The 21,561-nt window shown below is 45.0% G+C and overlaps 1 protein-coding gene across 2 annotated transcripts in view; it reads right to left on the bottom strand.

The window, feature by feature from the left end:
- The window catches only part of MYH11 (myosin heavy chain 11), a 125,518-nt gene extending 108,100 nt beyond the window's left edge, over positions 1–17,418 (bottom strand). For both annotated transcript variants that reach the window (XM_082644054.1, XM_082644055.1), the window contains exons 1-2: positions 17,206–17,418; positions 980–1,341 (exon numbers count right to left, since the gene is read on the bottom strand). In XM_082644054.1, the coding sequence (XP_082500180.1) occupies positions 980–1,324 (345 nt within the window). In that variant the 5' untranslated portion in view covers positions 1,325–1,341; positions 17,206–17,418. The remainder of the gene's footprint in view (positions 1–979; positions 1,342–17,205) is intronic.
- Positions 17,419–21,561: the final 4,143 nt, after the last annotated feature.

The raw sequence follows: 21,561 nt of genomic DNA, 5'->3' as shown, positions 1-21,561 counted from the left end.
ACTATTCTTGTGTTCATTTTACAGAGAAGGAAACAAAATTTCAGAGAAATTAGATAACTTGCCCAAGGGATTAACATACCCTTTCTGAGAGGCAAGATAGACAAAGGCTGGACTGGGGCACCCTCTGCCCACCAGTTTGGCTTAATGGGGTTACCATGTCCTTCTATACCCTGGGGAGCTGGCCCACCCCACAAGGAACCTGTACCCCTGAGTCACACATCATCTAGTCCAGACTGACCCACAGAGCTTTCTGCAGTGATGGGAATGTTCTATACTTGTGCTGTCACAGGTATACAGCAGCCACTAGCCACAGGTGGCTGTTGGGCATTTAACATGAAGCCCAGTACAAGTGAAGAAGTGAACTTTTAAGAATTGATGCTTAATTAGTTTACATCTAAATTTAGTTAGCCACGTGTGGCCGGTGGCTACCATATTGGACAGTGCAGCTCTAGTCCACTCTGATCTGCACAGTCGACCCAGAGGAGTCCAGGTCAATCTAGGCATTCCCATTTGGGACAGGGAAGGCCTCCACCAAACCTCACCAAGATCCTCATGTCTCCTACCTACTTGACTGCCAGGATGGACCAGCCTTCCCAAGGAGGTTAAGAGCCCTTCTTTATTTCCAAGATGGAGGAAGGGCAGGGAACTACTTCACTGAAATCCGTTGAGCACTGACCAAGCGCCTATGGGATCACATGGAATCTTTGGATCTCCTTTACGTGGGGAGGGTGATTGTTCTCATTTTGCAGATGGGAAAACTGAGGTTTCAAGAGGTGAAATAACCTGTTCAATGTCACAGAACTAGGTAGGGCAAGGTGAATGGGAAGCCAGGTCTGGACGATTCCATCCTACCATGCAGCCTCCCTCAGTGAAAACTTCAGCCTCCCAACCTGCACCCCGAAGACATCTCCAAGCCTCTCCCTTCCCTCAGGGGTGCAGGAGGCCAGCAAGAAGTGACTGGCTGCCCCAAGATACTCACGTATATGAGTCCTGAGAAGTACCTCTCCCTCAGGTTGTGCAGCACGGAAGCTTCATTGAGACACGTCAGCTCTGCCATGTCCTCCACCTTGGAGAACTTGGGCGGGTTCATCTTCTGGATATCATCTTTGCCGACCGTGACCTTCTTGCCATTCTCCACTAGCTCCACGATCACCTCATCCCCCTTCTCCTCCTTGATGCTGGCCGCCTCGAAGCCCTGCTTCTCCGAAGGGACCCACACCAGCTTCTTGGCGGCCCAGTCAGCCTGGGCCACTGGGTTGTTGAAGAAGTTTTTGTCCACAAAGAGGAACTTCTCGTCATCACTGAGCTGGTCCTTCTGTGCCATGGTGCCTGGTTGGTCCCCTGGGGAATAAGGCCACAGGGTCAGAATTAGACCAGAACCAAGCCCTAAAGACAGATAAAGCCCTCACCTCATCATGTCTGGGAATGCAGTCTGCAAAAACATTCCATAGAGTACAAAGGTGTTCCCTGCAGGATGGTTTATGTTGTCAAAAAATGGAAACAACCCAAAGGCCCTTCAGAAAAGGATCTCCAGGGGCTTCCCTGGTGGCGCACTGGTTAAGAATCTGCCTGCTAATGCAAGGGACACGGGTTCGAGCCCCGCTCCAGGAAGATCCCACATGCCGCGGAGCAACTAAGCCCGGCGCCACAACTACTGAGCCTACGCTCAAGAGCCCGCGAGCCACAACTACTGAGCCCGCGTGCCACAACTACTGAGCCCACGTGCCACAACTACTGAAGCCTGCGTGCCTAGAGCCCGTGCTCTGCAACAAGAGAAGCCACTGCAATGAGAAGCCCATGCACTGCAACAAAGAGTAGCCCCTGCTCGTCGCAACTAGAGAAAGCCCGTGCAGCAAAGAAGACCCAACGCAGCCAAAAATAAAAACAAACAAATAAATAAATAAATTTATTTTTTAAAAAAAGAAAAGTATCTCCATCATTGCCTGTTGTCTATCAACATGGCATGGGTACATAAACCATTATATTTTCATACAATGAAATGCTATCCAGGGGTTAAGATGCAAGAAGTATGTCGAGGTGTGTTGACACAGGAAGATATCCAAGTCTTATAGTTTACTGTAAAAATAAAGGGGGGTCCTCAAATGGTTAAACAGAGAGTTATCATATGATCCAACAATCCCATTACTGGGTATATACCCAAGAGAAATGAAAACATACCTCCACACAAAAACTCATAAGCGAATGTTCATAGAAGCATTATTTCTAATAGCCAAGAAGTGTCAAAAAAAAAACCCCAAATGTCCATCAACAGATGAATGGATAAATAAAATGTGGCCTCTCCATATAATGGAATATTATTCAGCCATAAAAAGGAATGGGGTACTGATATACACTGAGCATTAATGAATCTTGAAAACACTATGCTAAGTAAAAGAATCTAGTCACAGATGACCACATATTATATGATTCCACTTACCCAAAATGTCCAGAATAGGCAAATCCATAGAGATAGAAAGTAGATTAGTGGTTGCCAACAGCTGGGAGAGAATTAGAGGGTGACAGCAAAGGGGTACAGGGTTTCTTTTTGGAGTAATGAAAATGTTCTAGAATGTACTGCAGTGATGGATGCACAATTCTGTGAATATGCTAAAAGCCATTCAATTGTACAATTTAAATGGGTGAATTGTATGGTACTTAAATTATATCTCAATAAAAACTGTTTAAAAATGAAATATAGGGAATATTGTAAAATGGTAGGTATAATAACCCATTTTATTTAAAAATATTTAGAATCCATATAGACAGAATAACTGGAGAAATATGCACTTATCAATATAGTTATGAAGGGATTTTTACTTCTTATGGTTTTCTTTTGCCAATTTTTTATTGTGGTAAAATATATATAAGTATACTATCTTACTCATTTTATGACACTAAGTTCAGTGACATTAAGTACATTCATATTGTTGTGCAAGTATCACCACCATCCAGCTCCAGAACTCTTTTCATCTTGCAAAACTGAGACTCCACACCCATTAAAGACTAATTCCCCATTGCCTCTTCCCTCCAGCCACTGGCAACCACCATTCTACTTTCTTTTCTTTTTTGTTTTGTTTTATTTTTTTTTAATTTATCTTTTATTACTATTATTATTTATTTATTTATTTTTGGCTGTGTTGGGTCTTCGTTGCTGCACGCAGGCTTTCTCTAGTTGCAGCGAGCGGGGGCTACCCTTCGTTGCAGGGTGCAGGCTTCTTATTGCGGTGGCTTCTCTTGTTGTGGAGCACGGGCTCTAGGCACGTGGGCTTCAGTAGTTGTGGCACACGGGCCCAGTAGTTGTGGCTCACGGGCTCTAGAGCGCAGGCTCAGTAGTTGTGGTGCATGGGCTGAGTTGCTCTGTAGCATGTGGGATCTTCCTGGAGCAGGGCTCGAACCCGTGTCCCCTGCACTGGCAGGCAGATTCTTAACCACTGTGCCACCAGGGAAGCCCTCTACTTTCTATCTCTATGAATTTCACTACTCTAGGAACCTCATATCAGTGGAATCATACAGTGTTTGTCCTTTTGTCACTGGCATATGTCACTTAGCATAATGTCCTCAAGGTTCAACCATGTTGCAGCATGAATCAGAATTTCCTTCCTTTTGTAAGGCTGAATAATATTCCATTGTATGGATATATGACATTTTGTTTACCCATTCATCTGTTGATGGACACTTGAATTACTTCCACATTTTCTCTATCGTGAATAATGCTACTCTGAACATGGGTATACTTTCTATTACGTATTTTTGCCATACTTATCGTTTTATAACTTTTATTAAATTTATGATCAACAAAAAGAGATACTTTAAAAACACCTTCAAATAGCCAATCCACATAAGAAAAAGATGTTCAGCCTCACTAGTAAATGAAGAAATACAAGGTGAAGCAGTGAGATATTGCTTTTCACCCATAGCTTGGATAAGATGAGCACCACAGATAATATCCAGTGTTGTCAAGAGTGTAGGGTCTGGGCCTCTGCATACATTGCCCTTACAGATGGAAAGTTCCTAAAATTCATGCACACCCCCTGACCTGCAATTCGATTTCTAGCAATTTAGCTTAAGGAAACTGAGAAGTGCTAACAGATATATAAAAATGTGCATTGCAGTGCTATTTGGAACAGCAAAACCTGCAAGCAATCCAAACGGCCTTCAGTGAGTACCTTGTTAAATTACAGAGCATACAGGCAACAGAATCCTATAATTCCACCCAAAATTCAAGATGTAGACTTATTTATGCCACACAAAGATTTTTCCCTTTCGAATCCTCCTACACTGTTAGTGGGAATGGAAGTTGATACAGCCACTATGGAAAACAGTATGGAGGTTCCTCAGAAAACTAAAAACAGAATTACCATATGATCCAGTAATCCCACTCCTGGGAATATACCCAGACAAAACTATATTTCAGAAAGATACATGCACCCATATGTTCATAGCAGCACTGTTCACAATAGCCAAAACATGGAAACAACCTAAATGTCCATCGACAGATGAATGGGTAAAGAAGATGTGGTACATATATACAATGGAATACTACTTGGCCATAAAAAAGAACGAAATAATGCCATTTTCAGCAACATGGATGCAGCTAGAGATTATCATACTAAGTGAAGTAAGTGAGAAAGAGAAAGACAAATACCATATGATATCACTTACATGTGGAATCTAAAATATGGACAAATGAACCTATCTACAAAACAGAAACAGACTCACAGACATAGAGATCAGACTTGTGGTTGCCATGGGGGAGAGGGGGAGGGAGAGAGATGGACTAGGAGTTTGGGGTTGATAGATGCAAATTATTACATTTAGAATGGATAAACAACAAGGTCCTAATGTGTAGCACAGGGAACTATATTCAATATCCTGTGATAAACCATAATGGAAAAGAATATTTTAAAAAAGAATGTTAAAAAAAGAAGAAATAATAAAAGTGATAATTCATAGACTTAATGCTGGTTACAGATTTGCACACAATTTTTGAACATTAAAAGACTATAAATTGGGCTTCCCTGGTGGCACTGTGGTTGAGAGTCTGCCTGCTGATGCAGGGGACACGGGTTCGTGCCCCGGTCCAGGAAGATCCCACATGCCACGGAGCGGCTGGGCCCGTGAGCCATGGCCGCTGAGCCTGTGCATCCGGAGCCTGTGCTCCGCAACGGGAGAGGCCACAACAGTGAGAGGCCCGCGTACCGCAAAAAAGAAAAAAAAAAAAAAGACTATTAATTAATTAAAGTGCAAATTATAGATTTGAGAAATAAAAAAATTAAAAATTAACAAAAAGATTTTTCCCTTTCATCTTAACATATTTATTTGTCATTTACATGCTTTAAAATCCTCTCATTGTAAATGCACAATTCAATGATTTTTAGTAAAGTTACAGAGCTGTGCATTATCATGATGCTAAATTTTGGACCATTCCCATCATCTCAAAAAGGATTTCCTCATGCTGGTCTGCAATCACTCCCTGTTCCTACCCACAACCCTCAGCAACTACTAATCTACTATCTGTCTCTATAGATTTGCCTTTTCGGGGCATTGCATATAAATGGAATAACACAATAGATGACTTTGGACCATGCAAAGATATTTATGATATCTTTTTAGGTTAAAAACAATATGAATAAATGGAATACACAGCAATAAAAAGGAACAAACTACACAATAAAATAGACGAATCTCAAAAGCAAGCTCAGTGAAAGAAGCAAGACCCAGTCTACATGCTCTATTATTCCACTAATGTGGAAGTCTAGAAAAGGCAAAACTATGGTGACAGAAAGCAGATCAGTGGTTGCCAGAGGCTGGGGAGGCCACTGACCGCCAAGAGGCACAAAGGAAATCTGGGGGCGATGAAAACATTCTATATCCTGATTACGGTGGTGATTATATAACTGTATACATTTGACAAAACTCATTGAGCTGTACACTTAAAAATCGGTGAATTTTTTTTAAAATGGTGAGTTATATGTAGATTATACCTCAATAAAGCTGATTAAAATATTTATAATAGAGTAATTCTTGTCATTTTATATGTCCGTGTATACATTTTTAAAAGTCTAGAAAACTACACACTAAAATATTAAACTAGGGTTCTATTTGGTCAAATATGGGACAAGAGTTGAAAGGTGAATATGTTTAAATCCATGAGCTCATAATGATTAAAAAAAATTCACAAGTCATCCTTGTAAGATGCTGGGGAATCAACCCGTTGTATTGAAAACTGGTAAAGAAAAGGGGAAACTAAAACACTGATGCTGCCTTTCTACAAACTGTTCCTCAAGGTCACTAAATAATTGACAAGAAGTCTGTCTTTATATAAAATGTCAAGTCATTAAATGCCCTCTCAACATGGGGAGCCCATTTGTAACAGATTCTCCATTCTGTTGTCTAGATGTGTACATGAGACAAGGTGTTGAGGCAACAGACTCTTTATAGGCCGATCCAAGGGCCCATTCCAGACCCTCTGACCATACCTGAAGGAGCTGCCCTGCTCTAGTAACACCTGCTCTCACTCAGCTCCTCCAGCCGACCCCATCTCTCCTCCCCCATCCACTGTTTGTTCCAAAGAACTAAGGTGCAAGCTGAGTTAGGATGTACAGCCACCAGGACGTACTGTGTGGTTGATCCCCCTACTTCAGCAGAAAACAATTCATAACTCTTTTGAATTCACCAACATAATCTCCACACTTAGGCCAACAAATCCCACGGAGATGGAGTAACCCCCATATCCCATCAATGGGCCCCTGGAGCTGGGCAGCCACCTCCTAAAATGCAGACTTTGCAAGGCAAAAATCAGAGGGGCAGTTACTCCCACTTTTCTCTTCTGGGGTGAAAATAACAATAATACAAACCAAAGGCTGCCAACAAATTCACTCAATCCCAAACTTATTTTAAAGTAAAAATACAAATTAAAAAAAAGAAAACCCAAAAGCTGATTTGTTCAGAAGGGATGGTTATTTCTTCTGGGAGACCTGATCTAGTAGCTCTTTTTTTTTAAAAAAAAGATGGAGAAATGGGTGAATCATTCCCTAAATCTGAATAATCACTTCAGTTATTCCAAAAAGTGAACTAAAGAATCGTAGAGAATGTGCACTGTCCCAGGTTTAACAATCACGTTTCCTGCATTTTTAAATTGTTATTGAATTTCTCTTGGGATGTAATGAGTCCAACATCCTCCCTTCACCTCACTTTCACTGTTTAAAAAAAAAAAAATACTACCTTCTACTTAGAAGAATTCCAGCCAATAAAGGTGGAAGAAATGATGAAACAAAAATGTAGCGATTTTGGAACTCTGAATAAAATAATGGGCCTTGACAATGACTATCAATGTTGCTAAAACATCAGACCATTGATTCTCAAACTTCCTTGTGCATCAGCTTCACTCGGGCAGCTGTGGAATCACAGATGGCTGGGCCCACCCCAGAGCTTCCAAGTCAGTAGGTCTGGGATGAGCCCAAGACCTGCATTTCTAACAGGTTCCCAGGTGATGCTGAGGATGCTGGCCTGGGGTCCACACTTTCAGACCCACTGTATTAGACGAAAAGCAGACGGCAAACTTCATAATGGATGGATCGGGCTGGCACCTCCTATACCTACTCATTAACCTTAACGTTGCAAAAACAAAGTCGATCAGAGGTTATGTGCCTCCAGAGGGGTTGCTCTAGGAAGTGCCACCACCACCAATGAAATATTCTTACAAAAAGGAAAATGGGGTGGTGTTGGGGGACCGAAGCCAACAAAGCCTCTGGATCTAACACCAATTTAAGGGAAATGCAGGGCACAGGGAACATGCCAAACAAGGTCACGGGCATGTGACAAAGCCCACAAGGTGGGAAAGCATAGGACAAATGACTCAGTTTCTTTAACAGGTAAAGTATTTTAAAAAAGGGTAACCTATAGATTAGAAGGGACTTTGGGACCCACAAAAGAAATGGGAGGAGGGTGGGGGTGAAATGATTGGCCTCATATGGAAGGTGAGTGACAGGAACCAAGGGGTACGTCATACTGTTCTCTCCACTTTTGCATAGGTTTGAAAATTTTCATAATGAAAAGGTCTAACAAGTACAATAAAAGACGAACACTGACAGAGGCAGAGAAAGAACTCCCCTATCCTGTCAACATGCACATCCACATACGGAGCAAATCAGAAATAAAAGTACATTTTGCTGTCTTAAAAAGCCACGCTTTAGGGACTTTCCTGGTGGCGCAGCGGTTAAGAATCCGCCTGCCAATGCAGGGGACATGGGTTCGAGCCCTGGTCCGGGAAGATCCCACATGCCGTGGAGCAACTAAGCCCGTGTGCCACAACCACTGAAGCCCGCGTGCCTAGAGCCCGTGCTCCACAACGAGAAGCCACCGCAATGAGAAGCCCACACACCACAACGAAGAGTTGCCCCCGCTTGCCGCAACTAGAGAAAGCCTACGCGCAGCAACAAAGACCCAACGCAGCCATAAATAAATAAATAAATAAGAAAATCATATAGTATTTATAGATGAAATGATAAATCTGGGGTTTACCTCAAAATAATCAGGGCAGGGAGGAAATTTGGGTGGAGCCAGGATCGGCCCAGTGTTAATTGCTGGAGTCGCTTGATGGAGTACCTGTAGGAGGGTTAAACTCTTCTGTCTACTTTTGCATGATTGACATTTTCCTTAAAAGGAAAGATATTACTACGCAAAATTTATAAAACTATCTTCTACATGTAAGCAATGTCAATATCACACCATCTCCCACTTGGCTGTATGTCATACCCAGGCAGAGTTTTTTGAACACCAAACAGTGATACTTAACACTCCTGGCCTCATCACAGGCCCTGGGCTAAATCCTTCACATGCAGGACCATCGAGCGACACCACCACAGCCTTAGGAGTTCTGTTTGATGGTCAGCTCCACCTTACAGACATGGAAACTAGGGCTCAAAGAGGTGAAGGAATCTGCCTGAGGTCACAAAGCTAAAAAGTGGCAGAGCTGGGATCCGAACCCAGGTCTGATTCGAAGCCTGTGCTCTTCTGTCTCCTACACAAGCTTGATGGGCTTGTCAGAAGCTCAGTGGAGTATTTGCAATCAATGAACCAACCCTTTAAGGCACCTAGCACAGTGACCGGCACATAATAAACATTCAAAATGGGACCCAAATCAGATGAAGTGAACTATAACTCCACACCGCGATAAGAACAAACCTCATAAACACTTGTGTGAAAGAAGGCAAAACACAAGGACATACTGTGCGATTCTGTTTGCAGGCAGAACGTGAAGATGCTGCGAGTTCAGTTCCAGACCATCTCAATAAAGCAAATATCACAATAAAGCAAGTCACATGGATATTTTGGTTTCCCAGTGCTTATAAAGGTTATGTTTACACTATGCTGTCATCTATTAAGTGTACAACAGCATTATGTCGAATGTGTTATTATGTTAACATATGCACCTTAATTAAAAATACTTGATTGCTAAAAAATGCTAGCCATCATCTGAGCCTTCAGCGAGTCATAGCAGCAACAAAAAAATCACTGATCACAGATCACCATAACAAATATTGTAATGAAAAAGCCTTAAATGTAGCAAGAATTACCAAAATGTGTCACAGAGACACAAAGTGAGCAAATGCTGTTGGAAAAATGGCACCGATAGACTTGCTCGACACAGATTTGCCATAAGCCTTTAATTTGTAAAAAAAACACAGTATCTGTGAAGGGCAATAACACGAGGTGTGCCTGTATATGAGGTTCAAAACCAGGCAAATCTAACCTAAGGTGGTAGATGTCAGATGTTGTAACTGGAAGTGTAGGACATGATGGGGGTTTGTGGGGTTGATGTTCTGTTTCTTGATCTGAGTGCCAGTCACATGCGTGTGCCCACTTTGTGGAAATTCACCAGGCTGCATACCCACAGGGAGGTGTACTGTTCTGATATAAAGTATACTTCAATGGAAAAATTTTTTTTTCTTTTTATCTTTAATTATGGTAAAATACACATAATAAAATTCACCACCTTAAGCACTTAATTGTGCAGTTCGGTAGTATAAGTACAATCAATGAAAAGTTTTTGAATGGTAGCCAAGTATACTCAAGAGGGCCGGGAGACATGTTTTATTTGTTTAGAGCAGCATGACAACTAAGTGGGCTCTTTCTAATTACGATGTTGGTGAGTTGCCCTACAAATCAGAAAAAAAAGCAAAAACTACAACAGAAAAATAAAAGGACAGAGGAATTCCCACTGCCACGAACCCTGCCTAATCTAGGACTCAAAAATGCAAACAAGATCAAGCACAAAGATTCAGGCTCTGTCCAGAAAAAGGAGAGAGGCTGGGTTGCTTCCCATGTCTTTGAAGTCTGACAGTCACGATGTGTGAAATCTGTTTTGGTCAAAAGAAAGAAGGAGAAGGGAAGAGGAGCTTGGCTTCACCCTAGAATGGCGTTTCTCAGAGTGTGTTCCTTGGAACCCTAATCCCTCAAAATATTTGGGGTAGGGTGGGGCAGGATTCAGGGAGGTTGAGACACTCTTCAGAAATCAATTCTGGGGACTTCCCTGGTGGTTCAGTGGTTAAGACTCTGTGCTTCCAATGCGGGGGATGCGGGTTTGATCCCTGGTCAGGGAACTAAGATCCCACATGCCTTGAGGCATGGCCAAAAAAAAAAAAAAAGAAATCGATTCTGTGGTCAAATCCATTTGAAAAGCACTACACATCTACCCACCCCATCATTAAGAGGGAGAAATCCCATCGGGATATCTGAGGTCCTGACATCTGAAAGCTATTTCACTCCTTTGAGCCCATGGCTCTCAAAAACATTTAGCCACAGACCTCTTTTCCCACCAAACACTGATTAAATCCCATAGATTTGTCTTGAGAAAATGTGGTGAGCCTAGCAAATTAATATTATTAATATCAGTAATCATAGCTGCTGCTTTATCTTATTGAATGCCAGCTATTATCTCATTTAATCCCCTCAAAAAGGCTACGCGAAGCACCATTACCTCTGGTTTACAGATGAGGAAACTGAGGCACAGAGAGGTTAAGTAACTTGCCCATCATGGCACAGCTAGTTATGGTGGAATCTGAATAAAGATATATTTTCAAAGTGATCTTTTCTGCTTTGTCTACCTTCTTTGAAATAGGGAGAGAACTTGAGGACTGAAAGAAATACAGACACACACAGGACACACCCTGCATCGGTCTGCGGCAACTTGAAGTCTCCAGATAACTTGGTTTTATTGCCGCAAGGACTCGCCTCAGCGTCCACCCAGAGCCTTGAGTTTTTAAAATGTGAGGTAGTGGACAATCAGGCAAAAAGTGTCAGGTCAGACATTAGGTGAGGCACAGGGGGAACGCAAAGCAGTTTGCAAGACTGCAGCAGTGATCAGAGAGCACAATTCTCCATGCACCGAATGGAAGGAAAACTTGGTCTGCACCTCCCTGCTGCTAGAGCAGGGTTTCTCTCAACCTCGGTACTGCTGACATTTGGGGCTGGATAATTCTTTGTTGGTGGGATGGATGGTGGGCAGAAGCCATGTAGCAGAGGGGGAGTGGTGGGCAGGCCGAGAGTGGGGGGAGGAGGACTGTCGTGTGTAGTTTAAGGCCATTAGTAGCATCTGTGGTCTCTACCCAATAGAGGCTAGTAGCACACCCTCCCCGCCCCAGTCATGACAACCAAAAATGTCTCCAGATATTGCCAGGTGTCCCCTGGGGGAAAAAATTGTCCCAACCAACCTGGAATGCCAAGTGTAGAAGGTCACATGGGTGGAGTGTGAGCACATGAGAGCAGACAAGAGACAGACACCCAGACAGCCGAACCTCAAGGAGACTCCACACCGACCTGGTTTCTTCCTCTCAAGCCTTCCTCCCCCACCACCCCCCGTCCAATGTCCTGCAACAGCTCTGAGAGCTGAAAGGACACCTTCAGGATCATTATACAGGACAGATGGATACGACCTCCAGTTCATGATCAGTGGCATTAGCAACGCCTGACATGGCCGAGTGTGTCGGCTCCATATACAGTCCTGTATTCCTCACCAACAACACCCAGCTTCGTTCCTTGAGCGCAGACAAGCTGTTCGTTAGCTTCTGTAAGACCACAGGGTTACAGGTCCCCGTTCTGTGCCGAACCTGCTGGGTGACTCTGGGCAAGTTACTCTCCCTCTCTGGGCCTTGTGCTTTTCATTTGGGGATAGAAATATGGAGGGCTGGCTAGCTGTAACATTTTATGATAACTGTGATTCCAGATCAAAGGGTTGAAGTTGAACCAACTGAGAATGTTTAACTGTTTTAGCTTGTTCTAGCATCGGTTTTATTTTCCCCAGGGGAACTCAGGGGTAAAAGATCTTGCCCCTTCTGCTTCTGTATTAATGGAAAATGAATAAAATACCCCAGAGTCCAAACAGTAACAGGATTTGCACATCATCAGGCCTAGTTAACAGCTTCCCTCAGTATTTTACTGCCAAGATTTTAGACCAGAGACACCAACCCAAATGTCCCTGGGGTCAGGTGAGCAATGCAAGGTGACCCAGGCTGGAGGTGGTTGGACAGAGCCCTCTGGTCCTGCCCAAAGAGCGTGGCAGCTTCTCACCTCCCGCTGGGGTGAGTGAGAATGTGGGCCCTACATTGTCAGATTTCCAACAGACCCCGAAGTCTGCATTTAGGAATGAAATACCCACCCCTAAAGTTAAATCACTGCACATTTTGAATGCCATGCAGGCAAAATGAAAACCCTCTGGGCTTGATCTAGAACACGAACCACCAGCTGTCGGGACCTCTGCAGAGGAGCAACTATTTCAAGGTCTGGCCCAGGTGTGGGAGGAGCCAAAGTGAAGAGGGAAGCAGGGAGGGGGTGGGCCCCCCAGATGCACCAGATCTCCAAGCTCCAAACTGTCCCCACGAGTAATCGGGACTTTAAATCTGTCATCAATAATAATATAACTGTGCCCTTTCTATTCATGGGATATCGGGCCAGGCAATTTATTATATACACCATCTTGCTATGTCTCCTAAGCGTTCAGCAAGGTGGGCATTATTTATTATTCCTATAAGACTATGGAGGTCCCGGAAGGTAAGTGAAAGTAAAGGCTTTTGCTTGTAAAAGTTGGAGCCGAGATTTGAACCCAGATCTGACACCTGACCTACTCTTAGCAAAAAGTCTCTTCCTTGCTTGAACTTCCTTGCATGGACTGGTCCCCGTGCCACTCCCCCACCAGCTGCACCCCTTCTGATATCTGCCTAACTCATTAGAATACTGTTTTTAAAGTACCTCCAGAAGGAAGTTCTTATAATCAGTAAAGCTGAATTATTTTTACCTCCCCAAGAGAACTTGGTTAGCAAGAGGTCTGGTGGGTCTCACGGAGGATGCTTTGAGGATTAGAGAGAACTGGCCATTTCTGGCCCTAAAAGCCCTACTGTGCCTTGTGTCTTGCAACTCTGGCTTACCACAGCTTAAAAGAAATGTAGTCTCCTATATGCCCATTTGAAGTTTAAATTTACAATGTCTTTAGAGGACTGTTTAGCAATATCTATCCATTTTCAATGTGCATGCTCTCTAACTTAGCAAATTACATTGCTGGGAATTTATCCTACAGATAAACTCATGTAATTAGACATAAATAGATACACAAAGATGGTCCCTGAAGTCCTGTTTATATGGTGGAGTGAAGAGGTTGTTTCAGTAAGATGCTATCCTTCCACATAATAGAATATTATGCAGATGATAAAAAGAAACACCACAGTGTGCTGATATAGAAAGATGAAGATATGTAATCAAGTGAAAAAAACCCACCTAATTTACAATGCCAATATTCGTGCAAAAAAGGAAGATTTGACATAGAAAAGCTTTGGAAAGATGTGCAAGAATACATTAACCATGTTTATATCAATATCTAAAGATAGGGAAGAGTGGAGAGGTGGGGAAGGAGAAAGAGGGTCAGGAATTCTACCTGGAGAGGCATTCTACCTGGAGACCAGGGAATGGCTATAATGACCCACAGGGGTCTCAGACACTGGTCCCTTCTGAGATTCTGTATCATTTGCTGCATGCTTCACCAGCAGAGGGAAGGGAGTTCAAGCCTGCATGGGTGAGCAGGAGGCGAGCACTATGGTCCTTTCTTAGGGACTTTGATGAGGGCTGTTCCTCCTTAGCCCCCAAATCACTGATGCAACTCAGAGACACCCAACTTCCCCCTGCAGGAACAACGGGCAGCGCTAGCTTCTTCCTCCATCATCTGATCCCTTACAAAAGTTTCTTCAAAGTCAACTATTCAAAACAGAACAAAACAAAAATTTCCTTCAAATTCCGACTTGGCCTTTTCCAGACTCAGCCTTTCCCCCATGGTGTGGCCATAGTTAACTGTGTTTAAAGGTCAGGGGTAGAGGGAAGAGACCCCTGGTAGCAAAAAGTCACCGTGGAAGCCAGACAGGCTCCTCCCACTCACAGGTGAGCTCTTAAAGGATGCCCTCGAGACCCTAAATGAATCAAAAAAGGGCCAATAAATCTGGTATCAATCATGTTCCTGACACAGGTGAGGAAGTGTGTCTATATTCGAGTGGAAGAAGAATAGGAACTGAGTTTATGAAAAGACATTACACAAAAAGAAAATTAAGGGCAAGTTTCTCTTTTACGGAAAGACTATACCATAGGGTTCCTGGTTCTGCAAAGTACCAGATGGGCTACACTGAGCAAGATCCTTAAGGTCTCTGGTCATGTATGTTATAAATAACCATCCACAGAAGTTCACCAGGGGCCAGACACTGTGCTAAATCCTTCATATGCATGATCCCCTTGAACCCTCCCAAAAGGGCAATCCCTTAGGCTCTGCAGTTAGAAAGACCTAGGTTTGTAGAATCTTGTCTACCTCATTGGCTATTCGAGCTATCTTGAGCAAGTTATTCAGACTCCACATTTGTAAAACAGGGCCAATAATAATAGCATCCATTCCAAAGGGCTGTTGTAAAGACTTAGAAACATGATGCCTGTCCAGGATTCAGTGTGTTGTCCAGCAAAAGTGATCAACTAACATTAGCTATTCTCACGAGCCCCATTTTACAGATGGGAAAACTGAGGTTTGGGAAGGTCAAACTGGATGATTTCTAAATTTGCTTGTGATGTTCTCAGATTCCAGTGGATTTCAAATTGGATGTGGTTTTCCAGAAAAATCTAATGTGTACCCAATTTTAGAAGTACATGGTTGTGCCTACAGCATAAAATCTACCTGTTTGGATTCAATACACTGAGGAAAGGAGAAGACAACTTTCTCACCCCAAAAATAAAACTTCCAAATAAGAGAGAGTAGGAAAAGGTAATCCCCCTTTCCTCCCAAATGTTTTCTCCTCCGGACTCCCCCACTTGTTCCCAAACGGGAAGGACAAGGGCAAAGAAATCTCCAGAGGCATGACCAGCAAAGCTGCAATACAAGGCTAATTTGTGAGGGGGCCCGAGGATGGCCTCATGGAAAACGCTACCATAAATGGGCATGTTTGCCTCAATCTCAGCCCTCACACAGAAAAGTAAGGATAACAAATCCATAACAAATACCTTGTACGGAATAACACGTCTACTTCAGACATGATAATAAGATACACAGTGTTTACGAGCCCTAGAAGCTTCTCGAGGAAGGCCCGGCTAGTTCACGTTTTGGACTCTTGGGATGGCAGCCCACCTAATCTAGTCATCAGGCCAACTAGATGACCCCACCACAGGGGACAAACAGTGCATTTTATTTTAAATTTGCAAAAAGTCAGTTTATGTTTTCTTCAAAGAGGTGATAAGCACTTGCCTTACTGGACACATCTGGTCCTATCAGAAACCTGATTCCAACAGAGTTTTTGATCATGGTAAAGAAAAAAGATGGTGGGGTCAGGGGTATAGAATTAGCATCAGACAGACACAAGAATGGGATCCACCACTTGTTAGCTGTGAGACACTGGGCAAATTACTTAACCTCTCTGAGCCTCAGCTACCTTGTATACTAAACAGGCATCATAATGACTCCCTTAAAAGCTTGTTGCAATGATTAAATGAGATTAAGTCAAACGCTGCTACAGTGCACGGCAGATAAGTGCTCTGTCAATGGTAGTTTATCTCAATGTGAAAGCACCAAGGAAAGACTGCGTTTCCTTCCATGGATCTTCAATATCCTATTTCACACACTGCTATCTAATGACTTTCAGTTCTGCTTCTTTAAGCTCCTTCTCTGTATAAAATGGCCACTTTGCAATTTAATCTATCAATTCTTAATACTGTAGTAAATGCTCCCTTTCTTGGGGTTTCTAAATATTTACTTTTACTTCTTGATAAGTATGGCTTTGAATGGTGCCTTTCCTCAAGCAGCCAAATCCCCACCAGCTGTCAGTGCAGAGAGAGAACATACAACAGGCAGTAGCCACTTTCTCTCACTTTGCCCACTTAGTGGGACATGAGAGTAACATGTGTATTGGATGCTCTGCAGGAAATCCCAGCCCAATCTTCGCTAACGCACCTGCAGACTTTGTAAGCAAATGTGGACTCTGGCATCCGTATGAGTATTTGAGGCCCTTGGGGTCAACCTGGATGAGATTTTTAAAAATCTGGAGGAGGGTTGTGTGTCTGGAAGAAAATCAAGCTGTAATAAATAAACTGGATCATAACCAGCCTATCACTCAAGGGTTATCAGCAGGCATCTTCTTGAGTGAGGAAAAAACACTCCCCTTTCTGCCCAGGTGTTTTTAATTGATATAATGCATTAACAGAACTAAGCAAGCTCCACTGGAAGCCATACTTTGCCTGCCTATGTGATAGGAAATGACTTTTCAGTGAAGCTCAGCTGCACTCTTTTTGTGCCCAGAATAAAAGAAGCCTGGTTGTTCAAGCTGGACCTCTGTGATTTCTAAGGGAGCACATCTCTCAGATTTGCCTCATAACAAGAATCATCTGGGACTCACCTATATAGGGAACAGTTTTTCTGAAGATTCTGGTGTAACCGAAGTTGGGCTCGGGCATTATCTTTAATAAGTACCCCCAAGGTGGTACTTATCATTGGTTACCTTGGGAGATGCTGTTTTGGGGGAAAGCTAGGAGGATGGGGCGGAGAGAGATGAAAATTGTGAACCCCCAGCCCCATAGTCCTTAAGAGGAGGATAACAGATGCTCCTCACTGCTCCCCAGCCCCTGTAGGATGTCTTCTAGGATCCTTAAACCCTCTACTCAATTTCCCTTCCCCCACCAGGGCCACATACTTACAGATCTCCAACTGGGGGGAGAGCGGAGAAGAAACTGGATGGAGAGCTCCTATCTGGCACACCTCCCAGGCAGGGGCGTCCAAACCTCCCCGCTCGCCTGGGACGCCTGTCTTTATAGACCCGGAGCTGCCCGCGGGAGGGAAAGGGGAGGCGGCGGAGGGGGGCGGAGTGGGTGTGAGTCTCGCGCTGCTCCCTCCGCAGCGCCACCTGCAGGGTCCGAAAAGCGCGGCTTTGGTCCAGGCCTCGCGCGCACCTGTCGCGGCGCCCGTAGAGGGGCGCACCCAGGCGGGGCCGCAGGGGGGAGCGGGGGGCCGCAGGGCTGCCGGGGAAGGAGCAACGGACAGAAGCGTTCGGGGCCAGTGTCCTACCCCGGCTCTGGGACAGTTACCGAGACTCCGGGTCCCTAAAGAAAGGGGTTGAGCGGCCGGCGTCTATAGCGGATGCTTGGGAATTTCTCCCTTGAGTCATTTCCAGCCGCACGGGCTTTAACCGCTTCCTCCGCGTGGCGGGAACTGTGGGGGGCCCGAGTTGATAGCTCCTCTCCCCGCTCGCCATTTTTCTTCGTCCCCCACTACCTGGAAAGGGCCTGGCCGTGCTGCGTGAAGGGTGGGGAAAGGGCATTTTTTGAACTTTGCTAAGTACAAGGCAAGACCCACCAACTCTGCTGGGAATTGTGCAGAAAGGGGAAGTTTTTACTTTTCCCAACTTGGCATCCCCACCTCCACCCACAAGCAAAAAAAAAAATGCCCAATTGTTGTGACTTCAGGACCTGGGTGTGCCATTCGCTGGCTGTGTGACCTCAGGCAAGTCATTTCCCTTCTCTGAGCCCCAGTGTCCGAAGCTGAAAAGTGTGTGTGTATAATTACGTAATTTGCAAGGTGCATGTCAGGATCCAAACAGAATGTGGGTGCCACGGCGCTCTTGAAAGTTCTCTTCACCTGCTCCTCCCCGCCCCAAGAAATTCTTGAAAATGAAGCTGCCTGAAAGTTTTCTCTCTCCCTCCCTCTTAGTACCACTCCCTTACCCCGTGTCCGCCCCACCCCCTCCTGTGTGTCTGACACCGTGTCTCTCCATCACCGTTTCTGTCTTGTTCTGCCTTTTTTCTCTATGTCTCCACCACTCTGCCCACCGCTGTCTCTTTCCGTCCCTCTGTCTCACTCTGTCTCTGGTCTCTGTGTCTCTGGTTCCAGATCTCCCTCCCTCTCTCACTCTCTCCATCTCTCTCCATCTCTCTCTCCACTCTGTCACATGCACGCACACAGGCCATAAAAGGAAGCCGCGGCGGTGGGCTGGCCCCGCGCCAGGTCGGGGACCTGCGGGCAGCCGGGCGCCCCGCTCCCCGCCTGGCCCGGCTCCGAGGTTCCCGGCCCGTCCTTCCTACCCGGGCGGGCGGGAGACAACCCAAAAAGGGCAGGCGCAGGCTCCTTCCTGCAGGAATTCCCAGCGCCGCATACCAGCCCGGGGCTGCCGCTCCCCCTGACTAAATATGGTGCCGAACGGCCTCCCGGCGCCCCGCGGAGGTTGAGGGGGTGGCATCCGAGGCCAGCGGGGTGGGAAGGGGACCCTTCTGCTCCCGGCAGAGCCAGAAGGGGGCAGCCCCCAGTCCCCCGTGGGTCCCAGCTGCTTCCAGCCAGAGGGTTTACAGACGGTTAAAGATGTTGGAAGACCCTTACCAGGCTCTGTGCTTGGCACTCGCCCCAGTCTTATCCAACAAACCCTCCCCCAGCCACGAGGCCGGGTGATGGTGGGGCCTTTATTAATATCCCCATTTTGCAGGTGAGAAAACTGAGGCCCTGGGGGAGTGAAGGGATTTGCCTGAGCCCTCACTGGGTCCAGAGCCCACTGTTGCCATGATTCACTTCCAAGAGAGACTTTAAGGGGAAATGCCCAGGACAATTAGCCTTGAGGCTAAAGACTCCTCTCTGAGGTTAGATAACTAAGTTTGAATCTGCCAGTGCCATTTTCTAGCTATTTGGCCCTGTGCCTCAGTTTCCCTACCTGTAAAATGGGAGGAACATCAGTCACTTCTTCACTTCCCAGCTGTTTGTAAACAGTCCTTGAGATGATACATGTAAAATGAACATAGTACACTGCTTCATGTTAGCTGCTATTATTCAAAACAAACATGAAACCAAGCAGAGTTGCACCAGGCCTGGGGGACGTCATAATGGTGAGAGCCTGTCCTGCCCACTGTTTCCTGCAGGCTACCAGTCTCCTCTGTAGAGTTCTGCATCTCAGACCCTCTCGGTCCCTTCATCCCTCCAACATCTTACCTGCTTTTCACCCCTGAAAACACGCAAGCCCAGCTCTCTACCCGACAATGGGCTTAAGTCAGAGAGTCAAAAACAGCCAGCATTCAGTTGGCTGGGACGTTAGGGGTAAAGTTCTTCAGAAAGTGATGAATGCGCTGCTTCCCCACGTACCTTTTAATATCTGCACTGTAAAAGGAGTGGAAATTGTCTCTGCGTTAGTACAGGCTGATGTGGAGCAGAGAATAGGAAGGGGGAAAAACTGAAGTTGATCATCCCCTTCCCATCCTGGAAAGATAATCCAGAGCAGGCCATCAGAGTCTAACTTGCTGGCCTCAGAGTAAAAACGGGCACTTTTCTGGAGGCGTTAACATTGATATTCCAAAGGGGTGCATTTGATTCTTTAAAGAATTTGGTAACTTTTAAAAGAGAATAATTATAATAAATTATCAATAAATGAAGGCTTTATAACAGACACTGAATTGTACTACATTATCTCACCTAATCCTTATAACAACCCTATAAAGTACTTAAACGAGAAACCAGGTTTGGTGAGTGAAATAATCAGCCAATTTAGCACAGCTAGTTAATGGTAGAGTGGGAATCCCAACCCTGCCTGTGTGATGGAGTCTAGGGAAAGTAGGTAAGTCTGAGGTTTTTAACTCATGATCTGCTAAGCACCAGCCAGGCAGCCACAGGATTGTCAGTGAACCTCTCTGAGCCTGTGTTTTCTCAAAGCACAGATGGTCAGAATCTTTGCCTCAATATGGAAAGTGTTTCATACCCTTCTGGTATACTCTAGAAGTACTCAGGGACAGTGTGTGCACATAATAGTCATTCAATAAATATCTGTCCAATGCAGCTCAGATGTTTGAATCTTCAAAACCAGATACCTCCATTTTATTTCTCATGGCTCAAAAAGCCAGTTAAAGATAGAGGGGGAGGGGCTTCCCAAGTGGCGCAGTGGTTGAGAGTCCGCCTGCTGATGCAGGGGACACGGGTTTGTGCCCCAGTCCGGGAAGATCCCACATGCCGCGGAGCGGCTGGGCCCGTGAGCCATGGCCACTGAGCCTGCGCGTCTGGAGCCTGTGCTCCGCAACGGGAAAGGCCACAACAGTGAGAGGCCCGCGTACCACAAAAAAAAAAAAAAAAAAAAGATAGAGGGGGAAAAAAAGTTACCTTCAAAAAACATTACTGTGACTGACTGAGGGCTGTCAAGTAAGTTTCTCTGGCATGTCTTCTGTGAGGCACTGTGTACTGGGAGTTTCCATGAACTCATGGAACAAGATAGCAGTGGGGAAATTCCACTCTCAGAGTCTTTTTTTTTTTAATTTTAATCAAATAGCTTTGATTTTGCCACTAGGTTCAAAAACTTCCAAAGTATGGTTCCCTCCAGTTTTTAATAACATCAAAAACTGGGTCCAAGCATGGCTCCTACATGTCCTTCACAATTATTTAAAAGTGCATCAGCACTCGAGTCATCCAGCTCAAGATCTGCACAGGACTCTGCCTCCTTGCGAATAAAGGGCCATCTTCCCTGACCACAAGCACGGTTCTGCTCCAACTCTCCTGTGCATAAGCACTTGGTTTCACTCATCATGGTCCCCACATTTCTCCAGGTTCAAGACTGAATCACACAGTAACTTGCAGTGCTCTTTCCTTTATCACCAATTTCCAGCTCTGGTGTCTTGGTAACTCTGGATTTTCTACCTCTATCAGGAAAGTCCTAAAATTCTCAATAAAAATAGTTTTATAGGGCCTCCCTGGTGGCGCGGTGGTTGAGAGTCCGCCTGCCGATGCAGGGGATACGGGTTCGTGCCCCGGTCCGGGAGGATCCCATATGCCGCGGAGCGGCTGGGCCCGTGAGCCATGGCCGCTGAGCCTGCGCATCCGGAGCCTGTGCTCCGCAACGGGAGAGGCCACAGCAGTGAGAGGCCCGCATACCGCAAAAAAAAAAAAAAAAGGGAAAAAAAAATAGTTTTATAGTTTCTTACAAAAGTAAACATATTCTTACCATATGACCCAGCAAGTCACACTCCTTGGGATTTACTCAAATGAATTGAAAACCCATGTCTGTACTAAAACCTGTACACAGTTATTTAGAGCAG

This window comes from Mesoplodon mirus (genome assembly GCF_964341445.2).
Source record: "Mesoplodon mirus genome assembly, chromosome: 15".
Taxonomy (NCBI): Eukaryota; Metazoa; Chordata; class Mammalia; order Artiodactyla; family Ziphiidae; genus Mesoplodon; species Mesoplodon mirus.
This window is presented reverse-complemented; position numbering and strand designations above follow the sequence as displayed.